The 21,957-nt window shown below is 37.4% G+C and overlaps 1 protein-coding gene across 1 annotated transcript in view; it reads right to left on the bottom strand.

Annotated features, from left to right (window-relative positions):
• CNTNAP2 (contactin associated protein 2) overlaps window positions 1–21,957 on the bottom strand; it is a 2,768,972-nt gene that overhangs the window by 295,392 nt on the left and 2,451,623 nt on the right. The window contains exon 17 of the mRNA XM_007504517.3: window positions 5,977–6,195. Within this exon, the coding sequence (XP_007504579.1) occupies window positions 5,977–6,195 (219 nt within the window). The remainder of the gene's footprint in view (window positions 1–5,976; window positions 6,196–21,957) is intronic.

Raw genomic sequence — 21,957 nt, 5'->3', positions numbered from 1 at the left:
TGTTTTGAACTCTTCCCTTTTTGCCTTTCATCACCCATGATCCAGTGCTATCTGCCTCAACTCTCACCCAGCCTGACTACCACTAGTACCCACACCTGCTGCCTGCCTTGTCATGCCCTGGACCAGACACCTGGCTCTCAGCTGGGATGCCAGCAGTTGAGTTCCCAATGGCTATCCTAGTTTCTCATAGTCCCATCACTGCCACTGTTGTTGCCAAGACTCTGAGCTCCCTGAGATGCCACACAACCAAAGGGGGCTTCAGCTGAATCCAGCATGTTATCAGCTTCATTTATGTGATGACCATGGGCATGCCTGCTGCTCATTAGCCCTGTGAAAAAATCTGGCCTATGGCTGCCCGTATAGGATGTGAGCCCCAGCACCTGGACCATGACTAGGCAAAGCTGTGTGATGGGCAATGCCAGGCCATCCAGGGAACAAGTCATATGCTAGCTGCTCATTATAGGACAGAGCACAGAAAAGTCCTGAGCACAGCCTGGGATAAATCCTAGCAACCATTTTCTCCTTGTGACTTTTTAAAATTTCCGTTACTTTCTTCTCTATTAAGCCAAAGTTGTAGAACTGAACTCCCACTGCTTGTCACCACCCTAAACCATCCCCCTCGTGATAATGTCTTCTTGTTATATTGAAGATTATAAGTAGCTGGCACTATTTCTTTCCTCTTTTATTTGGCATTTTCAAAGGGAGTGAGTGATAACTGTGACAGTACACAGAAGTGGGCTCATCACCAGTGTCCACTGTCTCTGACTGGAGGCTCAGCTGGTGTTTTCAGCACAGTTTATTCCTGAATAATGTGAGTAATTTATGTTTAAACTGTTCTTTTGATCATTCCCTGAGAGAAATATTCTAGCATGACCGATGGTGGCTTTTCTGCAAACCATGGAATTTATAGATCTAAATGGAGAGATGAAAAGGACTTCAAAGACCATCTAATTGAACTCTGTGGCCAGCTCCTAATTTTACAGATGAAAAAACTGAGGCCTGAGGAGGTGAAATGACTTGCCCATAGTCATCAAAATAGTACTCACCAGAGGTAAGATTTGAACTCAGGTCCTTCACCTCCAAAACTAGCATTCTTTCTACTGCATCATCCAACTTTCTCAGTAGCTAGAGTGATACCCACGGTACATAAGGGGAGTCATTGGAAAATGGCTGGTTCCTTTGAAGGATATGCCTTGTCTCAATGCACCTTAGTCAAGTACCTGATGATTACAATCATCCACTTTTGGATCAGTTAATTGAGGCATGGGAATAAAAGAAGGATCAGGTTGGAGAGGTGGTCTGGGCATGAAAATTTAGAAAGGAAGAGAAGCAAGAGAACAAGAGTATAAGCAGGAAGAGAGCATGAACCTCTGCCTTATTTAATTTAAAAGTGCAGAATGTCTGGGATGGAAGGGACCTTAGAGATCACCCTGTCCAGATTCCTCATTTTCCAGATGAAGGAACTGGCTGCCGATGAGTGACTTTCTCTAGGACTTCAATTCCCGCCCAGAAGTTAAGTGTCCTGCTGAAGGTCACACAGTGGCAAAGAATGGATTAGACTCTGTCTTCTGATTCCCAGTCCAATAGTTTGTGACAACTGGCTTCTGTGTAACTGGATTTCACAGTTCAGGGAACTGATTGACAAGCTGGGCTGGTTCTCCCTGAGACCAGTCTCCTGTAGGTTATTACTGCTGTAGAGCAATTTGGAGAGGCCCTCTTAGGAGAAGTCTGGTCAGGATTGCCTCAAGGGGATCATAACACTGAACCCTAAGCTGTCAGGAAGTTAAAATTGAGGAGTTCAGATTTATGGGAAAAAAAGGGAAGAGAGTCATAGGGACTACACTAAGCTTAGTTACATACAACCTGCTTGCATGAGAAGAAATGCTGCGTCCCCAAGGGCACACATTTGTGATTTGAAAAGGTCACCTAACCTTTTGTTTATAAGTGATCTCCAGGGTCCCAGCAATATAGGGGCTATTTGGGAAACATTTTATTATTTGTTTGATGAGGGGTTGGGATAGATCCATGTCAGTGCAGAGAAGATTCCTGCAGCTTCATCTCTAACTAAATTTTTTTTGAGAGTTTCCTGGGGGCATACAGCTCATAGGTATCAGAAGTAGGACTGGTACTCAGGTCTTTCTGACTTCTGATACCAGAGCTCTGTCTACCATACTGCATTGCTGTGGATAGTATTGGTACGAGTCAGTCTTTATAAAACTTTACAAGCTCATTACTTAGGGAATATTTTAGCTCAGTATAGCCAGGAATGTTTCTATACCCAATTCCTTGTGTGTCCCTTTCTCATTTGGTCTCAAAAACCACCAGAATATATGCTCCTTGAAAATATGGATATTTTTTTTCCATTTCTGTCTTTGAAACCCCAGTGTCTAGCATAATCGAACAGTAGAAGCTTAATAAATGCCTGTTGGATTGATCTGAAAGGAAAGTCAACTTAAATGGGCACTGAATGTGAATTTAAAATTTTCATCTGTGCTCCCCCCCAAAGAAAGTGCATATATGTGTGTGTGTATGTGTGTGTGTGTGGGTGCGTGTATGTGTGTTTATTACTAATGAAATCTGAACTCTGAGCAAATTAAAAATCAAAAACCAAAAATGACCCCAGAAAATATACAACTCTATAGAAAAACAGAGTGACAGTTTAGACAGAACATTATATATATTAACATACATGGCCACTACATCATTAGTTTATCAGTTGCTTTTCTTGATTAGAAGGAGGATTTTCTTTTTTAAACCCTTACCTTCCCTCCTATAATCAATACTGTGCATTGGTTCTAAGGCAGAAGAGTGGTAAGAGCTAGGCAATGAGGGTTAAGTAACTAGCCTGGGGTCACACTGAAGGAGGATTTAAGAAGAAAGGGGAAGAGAGAAGGTTTTTTGTATCTTCAGAAATGACTATGTTGCACAAACAAAAGGCACTGAATAAAACTGAAAAAAGAAACAGAAGCCTTCTATTCCCTGTGTTATAGAATCCTTTGCTAAGAAAGAAAATTTCTGATTACTGATGAGTTTTCTTATGCCATAGCGTACTGCAGTAAGTGGTCTGTTTTCATCTAAGAAACTAAATGAATATTTTAGATATTAATTCTAAGAGAATTTGGATAGCATGAGTCAGTTATTCCAGAGTGAGCTGACAGTTGATGTCCTGGGCCTGTAAGTCTAAAAGGCCACCATTTTGGACATGGTACTCAGGGCCCAGAAGGGCTCTAAGTCCATTTTGGCAAACCTATGGCATACACTCCAGAGGGGGCTGTTCCCTTTCCCCTCTCTACGGGCACCTGAGGACATTTCTCACATGACCCACCCCACTGCCCAGAAGCCCAATGGGACCACTTCCCCCCTCCCCTGTCCAGAGTAAGGTGGGGGGCTCACCTGCAGAGTGAGGGTTGCAATTTGGGCACTCAGTCTCTAAAAGGTTCGCTATCACTGCACTAAGTCATTACTACAATGATAATCTCTATTATACCAGGCTATACAGATAATTCTTGCTTTATATAAATTCATATTATGCAAAATTAACTTCATGTAAAGAATTCTGAAAGCAATCAGCATTACAAAAAGAGAAATGAGAATGATGTGGAGGAGTTGATTGAGTCTCATGGAGAAGAACAGTTGAATGAGGATTTGGTGGAATTGCTAACTGCCAAGATAGCAAAAGAAGAAAGGGAAGTTTTAGAACTTTAGGTCAAACTAAAAAGGTTCATAATGAAACAGTTGACAGAAGCATTTTATCATTTGAGTGATTCTTTTTTCTTGTATTGAAAAGATGGATCCAAATACTTCAAGATTTTTAAAAGTTAAAAGACTAGTTCAGAATAATATTGCTTGGTATCAAATGATGTTTAAGGAAAAAAGACAGCCACTATCCAAACATCTCTTGACAGCTTCATAAAAAATGTTGTGCAGCCAACACTAGTGATAAAAGCTAGGTATAGTAAATGGGGAAGGGGCAACATACTGTTGACTTCTGTTAATTTTACTGTGTTTTACTGTGCATACTTGATCATTAACTATACCTCTAATTTCATAATTCTATTTATTATCATGGTATAGTATTTAATATGTCTGCATTTCAGCATGTTTTATGACTTCTATAAAGACATTATTTTGTATGTGCCTTTATTATATAGGCTAAGTGAAGTGAGGCATTATGGGCAAATCTGCAGTATGTAAAAGTCACTTTGTGTAGTGATCTGCTGAATGGTCAATTTACATAAACTGAGAAATGACTGTCCTGGAGTTTGCCTATTGGGCACACACCTTTCTAAAACAAAATTCATATTTCATTGTTTAGGAAAATCAACCAAAGGTCTAAAATTCAAGTAGTTGAGGAACTTTTCTGTGGTATTGAGTGGGAGGGAACTATAGGTAGGAACCATTTCAAATCTGGTGATATTTGGCAAACAAGTTACACAGAATGGGCAGCTATGGATGGGTTCTGATCTATTAAGTTGGAGGGAATAACAAGATGGATGAAATATAAGAATTTCATGCAGTGGCCTGAGAGAGCAAAATTTTATGATCTGTCCAGTTAAGTTTCAGCAACAAAACATCGGGAAATCTCACTGTGGTTCTACAAATATTCACCAGAGTGTCTTAAATATACTTTGTTTGCATTCGATAGACAACTACTCACTTCCTAAAAGATTCTCACTCTGGAAAGCAAACTTGAAGAATCACTGTACTTGGAAATAGATTATGACTTGATCTAATTTTATATTGATTTAGAAAACGCTAAAGGGGAGATGAAATTGGGGAACACGCCCTTCCCCACACATAAACAAAAGCATTTAAATGTGATCTTAACCTAAGTTGCTGACTCTAGTCCATTAGGAGGTTGATATTATTTTTTTATCAGTTTTGTTTATATTTACTATCCATTGTATAGCCTTTTGGTCATCCAATGAAACAAAATAAAAAGAAGTCAAAAGCCTTTTTTTACTTATTAACTTTAGTGAGAGATGGTCAAACCATGCGTTTCTGCTTATTTCCAAGAGGAGGAGCATGGTTATCCATTCAAATGAATTTAACAAACATTTATAAAGCACCTACTACAAGGCACATTTTTATTTGATATCAAGATATTATTGGATAGCCATTTGAATATGAAACATTTTTTTCCACACAGATCTGTCAAGGATACATTATAAAGTGGCATGGGATTATAGATAGAAGTCTAGATTCAGGAAGAACAGGGTTCAAATTCTGCTTTTTCTACTCATTAACTGTCACTATGGGCAAGTCATTTTAGATTTTGAGTTTCAAATTCCTCTTCCATAGAATAGATATAATAAAAAAATTAGAAAACATGGAAAGATCTATGTGAAGTTGTGAAGAGTGGAATGAGCTGAATCAAGAGAACATTATACACAGCAACAGATATATTGTTTGAAGAATATCTTGGGTATGCTCACCTCCAGAGAAAGAATTGATAAATAGAAATAAGTAAGACATAGTTTTAGATATACATATATCTTTTTGTCAAATGATGGCTTCTCTAATGGAGGGAGTTGCCTGGGTATCTTATTGTACCAAATAAACAAATTTAAATTTAAAAAATCCTATGGCACATTCCTTGTGAAGTTAAGAGGTTCAAATGAGATTCAACATGTAAAGCACATAAAGAATCCTTCAAGTGAAACACAAATAAATGTCAGATAGACACCATACATAGAAATTTAATTATGTATCTGAGATCACAGTGACAGCAAAACAAAGAGATATGTCTGAAGTCAGGTTTTTTAATGGTAAGCTGGTTGCTTTTCCCACTATAGAAATACTGCAGTTAATTATCTCCTAAAAGAATCACAGAATTGGAAGAAAATCCCAAAGGGTTAACTCTTCAATTCATAGAATGATCAGCATTTAAGTCATAGCTTATCTAGAAGAAGAAACTATCTTCTGTAATTTTGAAGCTAGTGTGATTAGGATTGATGATACTGTCCTTTTACTTACCTACATACAGTTGGCTGTAAAGCTCTAGGCGTGTGTGACCTTCTGTAGGTGCCTTTCGCACCTGTTGTGGCAACTGGTCCACCTGCAGACTTGCCTGCTTGACATTTCTCTCTGCAATGACCCGATGCCACTGGTCATCATTGAGTGGTGAGGGAGACCTAACGACAATCTCCACTGGCCCGTTTCCAACATCAAAGGAGAAGGATACCTCGGTGGCAGCTGGAATAGCAGACAGAGAGGAAGGAAGGTGAATACTAACCCTAAATTTGTGCTCATACACTTCACACAGAAGGAATTTCTCATGAAAAGATAATCAAAGACTTAAAGCACAAACCTGCCACTTGTTGTGAAGTTTAAAAATTATTAGTAGTCATTTGGGGCACCTATATGGTATGAGTTGCAATCTGAGCATTGCTCTCTATTGATTCCTTAGCCAGTTATAAGAACTAAGATGATTTTATCAGTCAATAAGCAGTCTGAATGGCTCCAGAGAATCAGATTCTCATGTTAGCAAAAGCTTTAAATGTCCTTTTGGGGTCCAGGGAGAATCTATTTCATTACCCCATAGATCTAAGACAGGGAGGGCAAGTCAGTCAGTAGGAGCAAAGCTATAACTTTATGCATGGATGTTAGCTGCCTTTGGGTTTCATCTTATGATTTTCTATGAATCACTTTTGCACACTCCACCTTTTTCCTCTACCCCCAGGACATGTACTTTAAGAAAAATTCACAGAAGGAAGCAAGTTGAAGCATGTCATTATTTTTCTGAGCTAACTAAAGCTAGTATTTCATGCAGGTGAATGATATCATCCTTTGATTTGTTTCTGGGCTTTAGACATCCATCCTTCCCTTGTATCAGGATGCTATCCAATTACTGGTACTTAATTAAAGCCCTTCTGGTGTCTCTTTTCCCTGAATGACTATCAGAATATGAAAAGAATTTTTTCCACAGCTTTTTTCATCATGACACAGGTATTTGAATCTCTCAATGTTGTGGGAGCATTGAGAGAAAGTATGGGTCTGTGCTTACATGTGCTTACATGACCTGTGGGGATTTTTGTAGAAGATGTGAAAATGCCTCCCTTCATGTTTATTCACATATAACCTGTTGGACTTATGAGGAATCCTGAAGATAGAGCTTTCTAAAGAGGGAATAGTTGAGGTAGGGTCAGAGAGCTATCAGTTCAACTCACCATTTCCTTCCCAAACTTGTCCTTTGACTTAACTTTCTGGTTTATGTTGACAGTAACACAAATCTCTCAGTTTGCTAGGATGAGAACTGCGAAGTCCCCTTCCTTCTCCACTATTCCTTCAATTAATTCATTGTCAACAATTTCTGCCTATTTTACTTTTATCCATCCATCCATCCATCCATCCATCCATCCATCCATCCATCCATGCATCCATCCATCCATCCATCCATCCATCCATCCATCCATCTCTATCTATCTATCTATCTATCTATCTATCTATCTATCTATCTATCTATCTATCTATCTATCTATCTATCTACCTGTCTGTCTGTCTATCTGTCTAGTCTGTGTCTGTCTGTGTTAGGATATGTGTTTCAATACTGGCTCTGTCAGCAGTTTTATAACTGGATAAGTTATTTTGAATCTTAGTTTTCTTATCTGTAAAATGAGAGGGCTAGACTAGGTCAGATATTCTTAGCCTGGGGTTTGGTGAATTTGTTTAAAAATATTTTTGAAAACTGTATTTTAATATAATTGGTTTCCTTTGAATCCTTTGTATTTTATCTTATGCTATTTAAAAACATTTTTTTTTCCCTGAGAAGGGGTCCATAGGATTTATTAGACTGTCAATGAGATTCATCATATGAAAAGGCTCAAGAACCCTTGGACTAAATGATCTTCCAGGTTCTTTCCAGTTCTGAATCCTGTGGTCCTAGAAAGCTGTTACTAACCATTCATATTTGTTTTTAAGGTTAACAAGCAGAAGGGTGACTATCTTGGAGAGCTCCTCTTTCTCTTTGGATGAGGGGAAAAAGGTTTTAGAAAAAGAGTATTTGGATAGGGTGAACCTTAGTATGCATCAAAATTGGGATCCTGGGTGACCTAATTGTTACTGAATTGAAAGATATCAAATTGGAGAATGGGAGCCAGCTCTAAGACTCTTTTGAACATCAAGAATAACTTGACTTTTGGGGGGCTACTCTTTTCTGTTTTGCCTTGTTTTCTCTTGTCCTAGTTGATCCTCCCTATGGTCTCAAAATGTGCTTGAACTTCAGTATCTGTCTTTGTCTTATCCTTGGACTACTCTGTCCTAGGTTTGTTGGTATTTCCTTGCTGAACTCTCATAATTGTGTCTCCCACCTGATTTTACATGTAGGCTTAAGCTGCAGCCACTTACTTCTCCAGGACTTTGAGAATAACATAGCTGATAATATAATTTGAGCTAGCCTGGGTCTCAAATTTTTGTATGCCCAGTTTTACCCAAATTAATCTAATTAGGAAGTATGGGTTAAGTGTTTACTAGATGCCAGGTACTGTGCTGAATGCTGGTGATAAAAGAAGGGTAAAAGACAGTTCCAGGAATCAAGGAACCTACAATCTATTTGGGGAGACAATATGTGAACAACTATGTACAAACTATAAACAGGATAAACTGGAGATGATCATCAGAGGAAGGCATTTCCATTAAGGAGGAATCTGAAAAAGTTTCTTGCAGAAAGTAAGATTTTATCAGAGACTTGAAGGAAGTCAGGAAAGAAGCTAAATAGCTTAGAAGAGGAGGGAGAGAGTTCCAGGAATGGGGAACAGCAAGCAAAAACAACTGCCATCAGAAGATGGAGTTTCTGGTTTAAGGAACAGCAAGAAGATCAGTGCCACTGGATGGCAGAGTACTTTGGAGGTCAGAGTGTAAGGCGTAAAAAAGACTGGGAGTATGGAGACAGATTACAAAGGGCTTTAAAAGACAAAGAAAGGATTTCTATTCTATTGCTGCTATGGAAACACAGGACAGTTGTCAGCTAGACATATAAGAACACTGCATACCTCAGCATACAGTTGTGGATGTAGAGAAATGTCCAGGGAAGACAGTAAGGAGGAATATCCAGAGGGAGGAAAGGATGATAAAAAATATTTAACTTGATTCTAGATTTACCTTGGGATGATCTTGGGGTTGCCTGAAATACTGTTTTTTTCCCCTTTTCTTTTGAAAATGAACTTAGTTCCTCTCCCTTATGAAAAGATGATGCTAGTAGAGAAAAATAGCAAATAAATATAGTACTTTATACTTACATTGCCCTTCTCCAAAGGGCTTCAAAAATAGTAATAATAAGAGAGATAGATTAGTGATTCTTCTAAGTCCTAATGGGTTAATTTGAATACCATAGGGTTTTACAGGTGGCAAGTACTGGAGTTCCTTCATCTAGTTCAACCCACTCATTTGACAGATAAGGAAACTGAGGTGAAGAGAAGCCCAGATAGATTCTGTATCATAAACTGCAGTATTCTTTCTAGTATATTATGTATTATTTCATATTTCTATAGGACCAATGAGTGCTAGAAAGCTATGGTTTTCTATTGAGTTGAGTGACCCCTATTCAGTGAGTAATAGCCAAAATTTTTGTTTGGCTTTCAGGTGGCAATATAAATAGGTGTCCACAGACCAGTCTCGTTGTTTAATTTTGGCTCGCTCTCTCTCTCACCTGGAATACTCAAACATTATTATACTTTTTCTTCGCTCCAGCTTTACACACTCTCAATATTCTAATGAAAACCATACATTATTTTCCAAAATTCATGACTTGCTACATTGAGAAGGGAATATAGGATTGTTAATTTTGGATTTCAGATGTATAGGTAACTTTCATGTATTTTGTTGTAATCTTTGTACTCATCTCCTTAGTGCCCCTAAAGTAGTGGTAAGCATTGGCTTTTTTCGTTTTTTAATTAAGGACAGTGTTCTTTTGAGATTGACCAAAAGTAATTATACAAGTAAAGACTGGCAAAATGTTCTAAATCTCCCTTAGCTTTGGTGAATTTCCAACAACAATAAAGACAGTCATTTGGAAGAGGTATCCAAGTCTGCAAAATCAGTTTTATGATGTTTAACACTTCTCAACATACATCTTTCCTTGGCTGTAATCTAATTAAGAATCAAGGTGGCATAGCAGAGATAGTATTGAACTTGAAGTCAGAAGATCTCAGTTTGAGTCTGCTTCTTCCATTACTGTATAATAATGCACACCAGCCATAAAACACTTACAAAAACTACCACCCTGTGTTGCTGTGAGCATCTAATGAGATTCAGTTCAATTCAATATATACTTATTAAGCTCCTACTGTGTGCAAGACATTTTTCTAGACTGTGAGGATACAAAGACAAAAACAAAAACTGTCCCCATGCACAACCAATTAATGAAATAGGCAAATATGAATAAAGTATCTACTAGCTACCAAACACTAAACTAAACGCTAGAAATACAAAAGTGAAGCAGTTCCTTCCTCCAAAGGACTTATATTCTAATGAGGAGAAGCAAAATAAACATAAAATATAGTTATATGCAATTATCTATTGTGCAGATTCAAAGTAATCTTAGAAGAGGAGTTACTACAGCTGGGAACACAGGGGAAAGTCTCATAGAGAAAGAGGCATTTAAGCTAAGACTGAAGTAAATTAGGGATTCCAAGAGTCAGAGATAATGAAGGGACAACCAATGCAAAAGCATGGAGATGGGAGATGGGATTACATAAGTGTGGATACAAAAAACAGGCTAGTAGATTTAGACTTCAGAGAGCATGGAAGAGAGTAGTGTGGAAGAAGCTTAGGAGATATACTAATGACTGGTTTTTTAAAATACCAATTAGAGGAATTTTCATTTGATTACTGAAGTAATGGGGAAATTCTTGGATTTACCAAGAAAGAAGGTGGTACAAATGATTGTTTTTCATTTTTAATAATATTTGAATCTGAATTTATGAGGCTAAAATTTTTCTAGCTGAAAAACCTTATTGTAGATGCCAGATTGACCTCATAGATGTAAAAGCCACTCTGGGAGGCAGGATTGGGGCCAAGGTTCCCCAGGTAAGGGTGAGGGAAAATAATAAGAAGAAAACAAAGGTTGAAAGGCCTTGCCTGTAGGCAAGGATGAGGGGAGAAGATAAGAATCAAAAGATAACAGAGTTTGGTCAGAAGGATCTCAACTGCCATGGCAGAATGAGTATGAGTTTATTGTAGAGTGGTTACATCTTTTAAAGGTAAAAACCACAGAAAGTAAAAACAATCATTTATTAGAAAAATCTATGGGAAAGTGTAACAAGAATGTAGATAGGACAGCTGGGTAAAAGATAATGATTCCAAGTGCCATCCGGGTTCATGGAATGGTCAGCAATATTGTTATGAGAAGCCAAAAGAAGGTGAAGGAGAGGGCACTTAGACCCGTTCTCAGATTCTGAGTTATCTACTTCTTGACAAGGGCACTCAGATCTTCATCTAAGATGGACTCCAAGTTTCTCAACCTCTGACACAGAGATCCTCTAAGGAAGTGATGGTGAACCTTTCAGGGACCAAGTCCCCAAAATGCAACCCTCACATCACATGTGATTCACCCCTTACCCTGGGCAAGGGAGGGAGGAAGTGCTCCCATTGAGTTGCTGGGGTGGGTGATGTGAGAAATGTCCTCAGATGAGGTGGAGAGGGTAAGGGAGCAGACCCCTCTGGCATTTGTGCCATAGGTTCACCAATTCAACCTAAGTAAACTGGTTGTAAGGGATGCTTAGATTCCACTCAGTGCATTGTATGGGGATAATAATAGCACCTACTCCTAGGGTTGTTGTGAGGGCCAAATGACATGATATTTATAAAGTATTTACACAGTTTCCTGGCATATAAATGCTTGTTTATACCATTATATTTCTACAATGAGAAATGGGTGTCAGCTGATATTTTCTTCCATCTTCCCCACATACACCCCATTCATCTTCACTGGCCATTAACTTGTCAAAGGCATGCAAACAAGGATTGCTGGGAAGCGATGGAAAGAGTGTTTCTTCTTCAGGATATCAGCTGTCTTCAGGGAAATAGAAATGAGGAATAAATTGAGTTTAATCCTATGGAAGAACTGTAAGTGATAAATACTACTCTAAGTTTACTCAACAACTTTCCCTTTGGTATGACTTCTTATACAGGTCTTCTACAGGTAAATTGTCAACATTTGGAAAAACTGTGAACATTCTGCCTGATAAGAAGAAACAACCATCCCTGCCAGTTTGTCATATTAATTCTCTTGTCCCTGTGCTGGTCCAGAGTCAGCCTTAAGTCAAAACTTCTTTATAACAACAGAAAAGATGACATTCATGATCCTGTCACATTTCAGTAACTCTTCCCCTAAGTGTGATTGTGAGGAAGGAATCAATCCAAGGAAATTCACCTCATTTGTATTTGGGGAAAGGGTACAAGGAGACATGTACATCTTTAATTTCACTAGGGTGAGGAGGTTCCAAGGTAGAAATTCCCTCTGCCAATATAGAACTACTCATCTGAGATAAGGGTCTTAGGGAATTGCCTGGGGGACACTTGGACCTTAAGTGGCTTGCCTAGGGTTACCTAGCCAATATGGGGCGGAGGGTGGACTTAAAATCTCTAAGCCAAGTAATCTCTTCTAATTTCATTATGAACAATAAAGGGCCTTACAAATAAAGATTATTTCACAAAATGTTTTTCTAACAAGAACACAGGGAAGTAGGTAATGCAAGTATTCTTTTCATTTGTACAGTAGGGGAAGGGAATGGTGGGGGAATAGAAAAGGGGAAAGAGAAGGAAGGGTAGGAAAATTGAACTTTATTATTTACTCTTTTAGGTTCAGATGAAAGCATTGCTTTTTTCATGTGTAAAAAAGGAAACTTTTTCTCATTCAGTAGAATAAACGAAGACTTCAACATTTACAGTCAAATCTACCATAATTAAGTTAAGAGTTGCCTTTATGTTTCTGTCATTTATTTTTATGATGGGGAAAATGAGAGGTAGAAAACATTTGAATTTAATGGAATATTGTGTATATTGTACTGTTTGAATCATTTTGAAAATTGAAAATTTTGAAAAAAATCACCATGAAAAAGAAAGTCTGGGTAATCACCTCAGGTAACTTGCAGGACAGAAACTGCTGAGGTTCAAAGATTCAAACTGTGACCTCACTGGTCATTTTATGACAAGGTATTAATAACCCATGGCTTTAGAGATAGGATAGAATCTTTACCAGATTTTAGTATCTTCTTTCCTTCATGTAAAATCCCAGCAGGTGGCAGTATGTACTCACTTTTCTGACTATAGAGAGGGCATCCTCCAAATAAATTACACTTTGCTTAAAATACTGAGTGACAACTACAGGAAATTTGGACGATGGATTAGATTGGAAAACTTTTTCTTCCCTGAGTGCTAAAAACAGCTGTGATTTCACTGGCAGTCAAGGTGAAGAAAGAAGGTGAAGGAAAGAAGAAAAAAGAGAAATGAAAAGGAGAGAATGAAACAAGAAAAGAAGGGATGATAAAAATAAGATTATCAAAGAGAAAAAACTTTGAGAAGTCCATAGTCATAAAAGAGCAACTGAAAAGAGTTTAGTAGTTCTAAAAGCATTAAACAGTCTCACAAGCCATTGAGGGATCCCAGCATCTCTCAAACCTCATGTCTTTCTGACAAAACCATGGAGTAAAAATGCTACTGAATAGGAGTGAGTGATATTAACATTTCCCCCTTTATTTCAGCTCTGAAAGATAAGATTCTCACTAGAACTAAAGCTTGGTCTGGCAGGGGAGAGAGGGATAGGCTATGGGAGACTGAGTTGAGAATAGGTAGGGGTGGGAGATAGGGTGAAAATGAAGTTTCCTTGGTGACCCAGAGGCCAAAGAATGGAGACAGTGTTAATAGTGTTAGATAGAATTCTGGGAAGGAAGGAAGCTGTGAAAAATAAACCTAGTCCAAGGTAAAGCCCCCTGTAGCCTTTGGAATTCACCCTCCAATTTTCAAAACAAACACTAGATAGTTCTCTGGCTCAGGGAAAGATATGTATGCTTATTTAAACAGATGTATACGGACAGGAAGGGAACAACCCTTCAGAGGAGGTTGGAGAATTCACACTATGTGAAAAGAGTTATTTTGACTCTGACTATTTCAAGAACTAACAATTTATCATATGCTCAGGCTAATTTTATGAATAATCACAAGATCTTGTTTTTAGGAAGCAAGCTACCCCGTGAGGAGCAAGCACCATTTGTCTTTGGGGACAATTTCTCTTTTTTGCTTTTTTCTCTAACAAATATAGAACTACAAGGAATATTAGAGCTCATCTAGGCCTGCTCTTTCATTTTACAGATGACGAGACTGATGCTAGGGAGGCAGGCATTTTGCTTCACTAAGAAGTCATATATTGGCTCACGGGCATACAAAGAACTAGAATATGAAAAAGACCCTCTCATTTGAAATTCTCCACTCTTTCCACTAACCCATGTTCTTCTTCTTATTGGTCTTTTCATTTTCTTTCATGATTATAGTGATAAAACAACAATTATAAAGTCTCCAGTTTAAGTGTGGATGACCTGCATTTCACAGAGGCAAGGTCCATAAATTGCAGCTTCTAATAGGTCCTGACAAAAGAAGAGGCTTCAACTAAGTTTAGAGAACTCTGACTTCTATGCTGGGTAAAGAGAAATGTGCTTTTTTTTTTTTTTGGCCACAGCAGCTCTCTAAAGCTAAAACAGGGAGATGTTGACATCTGTATTACCAGAGAAAAGGAACTGAGAAAATCCCAGCTCAAAAGCATTTATATGTAATGATGATGATGATAGCAGCTATGTCAATGGAAGGCAAATTTGGTTAAATATTATTAATAAATTTTATGGGAAAAAACTAAGGAGTTTATTCAAAATTAAGTTTTTAATGAAACCAGGAACAGAAGTGATTTGTTCTAGTTGCTGTCATCTCCTGATTTCTCTATCCTATTCTTGGCCTAGAAATATCACCTTTCTTTCTTTCAAAAAAGTTTTGACTTATTTGTAGCCATATAGCAGTTTCTGTTTCCCTGAAGTATACAGTATCAAAATTTTTCATGTTCTCCAAATCATGATGGCTACTATGTACTGGTCTCTGTCCTCCAAAAGTTAAGTATCCAGAATTCACTGATCTATTCCTTCAGCCACACAAAAAGATGTCACACACTGGATCTTACCATTACTACACAAAAGGAGCTTACTATTACAGTGCTCCATTTCCCTAATAAAAAAAAAAATTCTGACATTTCTCTGAACACAACTTCCTACCATGTCATTTCTCCCACTTACCCCATCGCTTGCCTTCATTGAGATCTCCAATCAGTCTACCCTGTGGTATTTTCTCAGGCCATAATCCTTATTCTGACTCCTCTCAATCCAGTTTTAACCATATAGTTTGTCAAATTAATACTATGCCATTCTCCACTTTGGAATTTCTTGCCTCCAATTGCCTCCCTCCTTAAAAACTTCCATTTTATTATATCTTTCTATTCTCTCAAGTCATTCAGACTTCTAGAAAATGGGCATCATTCACTGACCCCATTTTCTCTAATTGCTCAGCACTTTGCATTCTGGTTTTTGACTTAATCACTCATCTGAAACTATTGCCTTAAAAGTGACCATAATTTCTTAATTGTGAAATATGATGGTCTTTTTTCCATTCTTAAGTTGTTCCATTTCTTGAGTTGTACACCACATCTATCACTTGACTTCTAAATATTCTCTTTTATTGTAGTTTTCATGTCACTGTTCTCTCCTGGCTTTACCTACCAAATCAGTCTTCAGTCTCCATTTCTAGATCCTGATTAATATCATACTCCAAGCTGTAAATTTTCCCAGGGTTCTTTCCCAGACCTTCTATGCCTCTCTCTCTGCTTTCACATTCTTGGAGCTATAACCAGCTCCTATGAGTTAAAATTATTTTTATTCTGATAATTTTAAGATATGTATATATGAATGTATGTATACATCTTCAGCCCTAATTTCTCTCCTGGGCTTCAAAGCTATATCTCTAGGTGCCAAATGAATATTTCAAAGTGGAAGTGTAGGAGATATCTCAAACTCAAATTATCTAAAGCCAAACTTATTCTCTTTCCCCCTGAATTTACCATTTTCCTAAACTTATCTAGTCCTGTTGAAGGTACCACCATTCTTCCAGTCTTTTAGGTTTGCTTCACTAGTATTATTCTTGACTTCTTACTTTTCCTCACCCCATATATCAATTAACTTTCTAACTATTGCATTTTCTAGCTAAACTACATTCCCTTAAAAAGCTACAACTTCATTTCAGGCTTTCATCACCTCTCAACTGGATTCCTGCAATAGCCTCCTGGTTGGTCTCTCTGTCTCATATACCCACCTTTCATTTTTCCTGAAGCATAGGTCTGACCATACCATTTCTGCTACTTAACAAATTGCCAGTGCTTTCCTGTTGCCTTTAGAACAAATATAGAATCCTCCGTCTGGCTTTTCAAATTCTTCATAACCTGATCCCAATCTATCTATCCAGCCTTGTTCAATGTTAGTCTCTTTTAGAATACTGACATTCAGCCTAAGTGACCTCAGATGGATCCTCATTCTCCAGTTTCGAAGCCTTTGTGCTGCTTGTCCCTCATGCCTGGAATGTGCTTCTTTCCTACTTTTATCCCAATAGAAATCCTCTCTTGCTATGAGACATAGTTCATATACTACCTACTACATAAGGTCTTTCCTGATTCCCTTATGTCCAGAGCCCTTTCTTTCAAACCACCCAGAATTTACTTAAATTTTATTGATTTGAATTTACTTTCTTCATATTTTCTCTTTTTCTTTCTGGTTATATCTATCTGTCTGTCTGTCTGTCTCTATCTTTCTTCTCTCTCTCTCTCTCTGGCTCTGTCTCTATCTCTCTGGCTATCTCTGTACAAACACACATATATGTCCCCTCATCAGAATGTAAGTTTATTCCCAGAACCCAATATTGCATCTAGCATATAGTTGAAGCTTAATAAATACTTCGTGATTGCCAGGAGAAAACCTTTCAAAACAGCCATTATGGGGGGGGGGGCAGCTGGGTAGCTCAGTGGATTGAGAGCCAGGCCTAGAGATGGGAGGTCCTAGGTTCAAATCTGACCTCAGACACTTCCCAGTTGTGTGACCCTGGGCAAGTCACTTGACCCCCATTGCCTAGCCCTTACCACTCTTCTGCCTTGGATCCAAAGTATTGGCTCCAAGATGGAAGGTAAGGTTTTATTAAAAAAACAAAAAACAAACAAAAAAACAGCCATTATGATTCAGGATTATGTGATAGAATAATAAAATTCCAGAGGTAAAAGAGACCACAAAAATAATTAAGTTCAGTGCTTTCATTTTGAAAAATGGACCTTAGTGAGGACTTTTGTTTTTAAATCATGGTAATTCTTGGACCTATATGACCACCGAGTTGGCCCTTATGAGAACAATAATGTGAATAACAAAGTTAAGTAAAATTAAATGACACAATAACCATATTTGATGATATAAATGTGTATGTCTACATATGTACCTTTGGCTTAGTACTTTTACCTCTCTAGTTATACTTTTTCTTCATAATTCCTTTTTATCATCTTTTCAGATAGATATACATATATATATATATATATATACACACACACATACATATATACATATATCATTCCCTTCCTAGATATCCTTATCTCTCTCCCCAAAGAAAAGTTTCAGGGGCAGCGATGGGGCTCAGTACATAAAGACCCAGGTCTAGAGATGGGTGGTCCTGAGTTCAAATCTGACCTCAGAAACTTCCTAGAGTCTCTGGGCAAGTCACTCAACATCAGTAGCCTAGCCTTTACTGCTCTTTTGCTTTAGAACTAGTACATAGTACTGATTCTTTTCTTTTAACTTATTTTTTTTTTCAATTACATTAGTAACAAATTTTGGCAATTGTTTTCTGATGTAGTATCAATTCTAAGGTAGAAAATAAGGGTTTTAAAAATAGCTTTTCATTATTTCTTCTTCTAGAGTAAGACTGGTCATCATGTTTACTTAAGATTTTTGCTCCCTTTTTGTGTTACTTAGGTTTATAATTTTAAAGTTATTTTGTTCATTCTTCTGTTGGTTCTGCTAATTTCACGCTGCATCAATTCATACAGTTCTTTACTTCATTCATTTTGCAGATGAGAAAATCAAGGCCTAAAGATGTTAATTGACTTGTTGAGGGTCACATACTTAGAGGGAGAAGTTGGGATTGAAACTAGTGTTTTCTTAGCATATTTTACTTCTATCCATAAAAAGTACACCAATAAAAAGGTCAACTGTTTAAGCTTTTGGAGCCAAGGAAGGATAAATAACATATTTCCAATTTTCTACAGCTTCAGTTTGAAAGTAATAGGATTTTATGAGTCAAATAAAAATATATAAACACAAGAGAAAACTTGGTTAATAATAGCTTTTTCAAAGTCTTTATGGAGCTTGTGAATCAACTTTAAGAAATGATTTTTAATAAGCAGGATCTGAAAACTTCTTGACTTTATAAAATTGTTTTTTTACACTTATTGACTTTTAAACATTTTGTTTAGTTTTTACAAGTTATATTCACAAAAATAATTTATTTAGGAAAATAAGCAGAAGAGAAACATCAAAAATGCTATAAAAATAAAAGACCATCTTTTAAAATTCAAAGTCATTCTAATTTTAGTCTTTTCTATGGATTTCACTATTACCTAAGAATATCTTGAAATTAATATCTTTAAAAAAAACCTCCTCTAAAATTCCATATATTGGTAACCTTTCTCTAATTAAAATGTTACATCTTGCATATAAAATTTAAGCTAAATGTTGTGTGCCTTATGACTGAAGAGATAAGTGTGGGATGATGTCCTGACTGAAGAGAGTATTGCCAAAATACCTATGGAGAATCTGTTGGGTTTGATGTCCAAAAAAGATGATTAAATGGAAGAATGAAGCCATATAATAGAAAATATGGAGGGAGAAAGAATGAGCTAATTAGAAAAGGAAAGGGATTGAGTCAAGGAAGTTATGTGCCAGGAAAAGGGGAGACCAATTCTGTAAGATTCATGAGAGTAGATGCAGGTACATTCTCCTTGGTAGCTCAGGGGACACCAGAGAATACATGTTCAACAAGGCAATCAGGGCTCAGGTTCAGATCTTGAAAACCCAATAAGGAAGGCTCTGGTATCCCTAAGGACTAGTCCTGAAGGAAATCACTCAGAAGCAATTTTAGGAAAGCCATTAGACTAGACAGGAGTTGTCAAACAGACAGCCTATAAGAGGCCCAGGTGACCAACAATAGTTCTGAATGTAACCCAGACCAGATTTAAATATAAATGGGGAATATATAATATGACAAGTGAAAATATAATAGAACATCAGTAATGTTAACATATTGGTTTTGAAGTCAATATATGGTCCACAGGAACCCTTCTATACAAATGAGTGACTTCTGTTTCTATTTGAGTTGGACACCACTGGATTTGACTATTGTGTTCATTTGTGCCAAGTTGAAATAAATCATAAGAACATATAATTTGTAACTTAGTCACTAGATGGCAAGGTCTCTATACTTGGGAGTAAAAGTATAATCCGTGTACTTTGATGCTTAGTCTTTAAAGGTGGTACTAAAGAGAATACTACCTCCTGGAGGACTGAGTGGAAATACCCAAGGAAAAGTGAAAGTGCAGGTGAAGGATTCATAGCTCCAATATATATATATATCAGAAATAAGAAAATATATTAAATGTATATAATATATATTCTTAAAGAAAACCCTTACCTTCTGCCGTAGAATCAATACTATGAATTTGTTCCAAGGCAGAAGAGTGGTAAGGGCTAGGCAATGGGAGTTAAGTGACTTGCCCAGGGTCACACAACTAGGAAATGTCTGGGGCCAGATTTGAACTCAGGACCTCCTGTCTCTAGGCTTGGCTCTCAATCCACTGGGCTACCCAGTTGCCCCCTCCAAGATCGATCGATCTATCTATCTATCTATCTATCTCTCTCTATATTAAATGAATACAAAAATGTAAATGCCTTCTATGTGCAAAGCTCCAGAATACAAATATAGGGTATCCTGATGGCAACAGAAAGCTATCCATAGTTCAAAACTGCTAAGGAGAATTCAATTGCTTGCTTTACTGAATTAAGAGTTTCTCACTGTATTCTTTTACCTACAGAGAAGAAGACTGGGGACATATGATAGATATTCTCAAATATCTGTCATGTGAGAGGAGTATTGAACATGTTCTGCTTATCTCCAGGGTAAAGCGAGGAGTGAAATGTGGAAGTTATAAAGAGACAGATGTTGACTAATTTAAGAAAGAGCATTCTAATAATTAGGGATAGGCAGCAATGGACTGTGTTGTGCCATGAAGGACTGAGTCCCTTGTCATTGAAGGTAGTGAACCACAAGCTGGATGACGACAATTAGTTGTTGCAGTTGCATTATAGAAGAGATTCATTCATTGGGCATGAGCCTTGAATTTCAAATCCCTTCTAAATACTAGACTCTTTAATTCTAAGGCATATAGTGCTTTATTTATAATCGAGTTCTCCTTCCCTAGAGTTTTCCCAACAAATATGGGTGATTGCTTGACTGGTTTATTGGAGAAGGAATACTTGTTCTGGTACAGATTGAATTAGATGACTTCTGAGGTCAATCAATCAATAAATACTTATTTGGCACCTACTGTGTGCCAGGAACTGTGCTTTTAGGCTCTAAGATTGTGGGATTCTTTAAGTGGGTTTTAAAAAAGTTTTCCTTTGCTCTGTAATTCATTAGTCTTATAGCAGGTAGTCTATTGTACTCATATCTCCCTTCTTAATTCACGTTATTTTATTTTCTCCTTCCGGAATGACCTTCAGACTAGATTTTTTCCCTTTTTTTATTGTCTCTGTTTATATATGCCAAATAGCAAGCTTGGCTTGCATTCAGGAAGACTCTCTCTGACACATTCTGGCTATATGATCCAAGATGAGTCACTTAACCTTCTATGACAAACTTCAGACCTGCATTGATAGAGAGAATTTCCTCGCCAGGTGATCCTATACCAGTAAAAGCACAAGTTCTATTTAAAAAAGATGCCCAAATGGTGAATTATATAGCTTACATTTTATACCCCACAGTTTAAAATTTATATAAGGGACCTGTGCTGTTACTTGGTTTCTTACAAAGTAAACAACACATAAGACACTAGTGTAATATGAGAAGGCTCAGTGGGAAAAAGTTGGGGTCCCAGGATTAACTGCTTTGTATAAGCTTTATAATGTAAGTCAAATCACTAAAACACACTGAGTCTCAGTTTCCTGATCTATAAAGTGAGGATAATGGTATTTATATTTCTATTTGTTAATTATTTTTTTCCCTTTTAAACATTATTTTATTTGGTCATTTTCAAACACTATTCATTAGAAACAAAGATTATTTTCTTTTCCTCCCCCCCTCCTGGGGAATGAACTTTGTATACTTCAAAGTATTACATAAATGGGAGTTATTATTACTTTTGCAGAATATTGATGCTAATGCTCAAAATAAAACTGAGTTAGCTTGCCTAAGTCCTATTTGCCTGGCCACTGTAGATCTAAATGGAGGTAGAGATAACAAGAGAAAAGAGAAGAGAATCATTCTTCTGTGGTCCTATGAATATTTCTAAACATATGAAGAATCTTCCCTGTCCCTGGACAAAGACATGTAAAAAGACTGTGCTATCAAATTTGATGATTCATGGAGAGGAACAAAGGCAATGCTTGTACTCAATTACATTCTAATGGGGGAAACAATACCTTTAGGCAAGTAGTGGCCACAGAGTGGCATTTTCTACCTGAAAATTACAGTGATGGTTGGGTCACAGAGTAGTAAATTGATCTAACCTATCCAGATACAATGGGAGATATAAAGTGATCATAGTGAGGGGAGAAGAAAGGGTACATCTCCAATCAGTGGCAAGGAGGTTGGCAGGGCTATGGGGGGAGAAGGCTGGCAAGG

The sequence above is a fragment of the Monodelphis domestica genome, chromosome 5, assembly GCF_027887165.1.
Source record: "Monodelphis domestica isolate mMonDom1 chromosome 5, mMonDom1.pri, whole genome shotgun sequence".
NCBI lineage: Eukaryota > Metazoa > Chordata > Mammalia > Didelphimorphia > Didelphidae > Monodelphis > Monodelphis domestica.
This window is presented reverse-complemented; position numbering and strand designations above follow the sequence as displayed.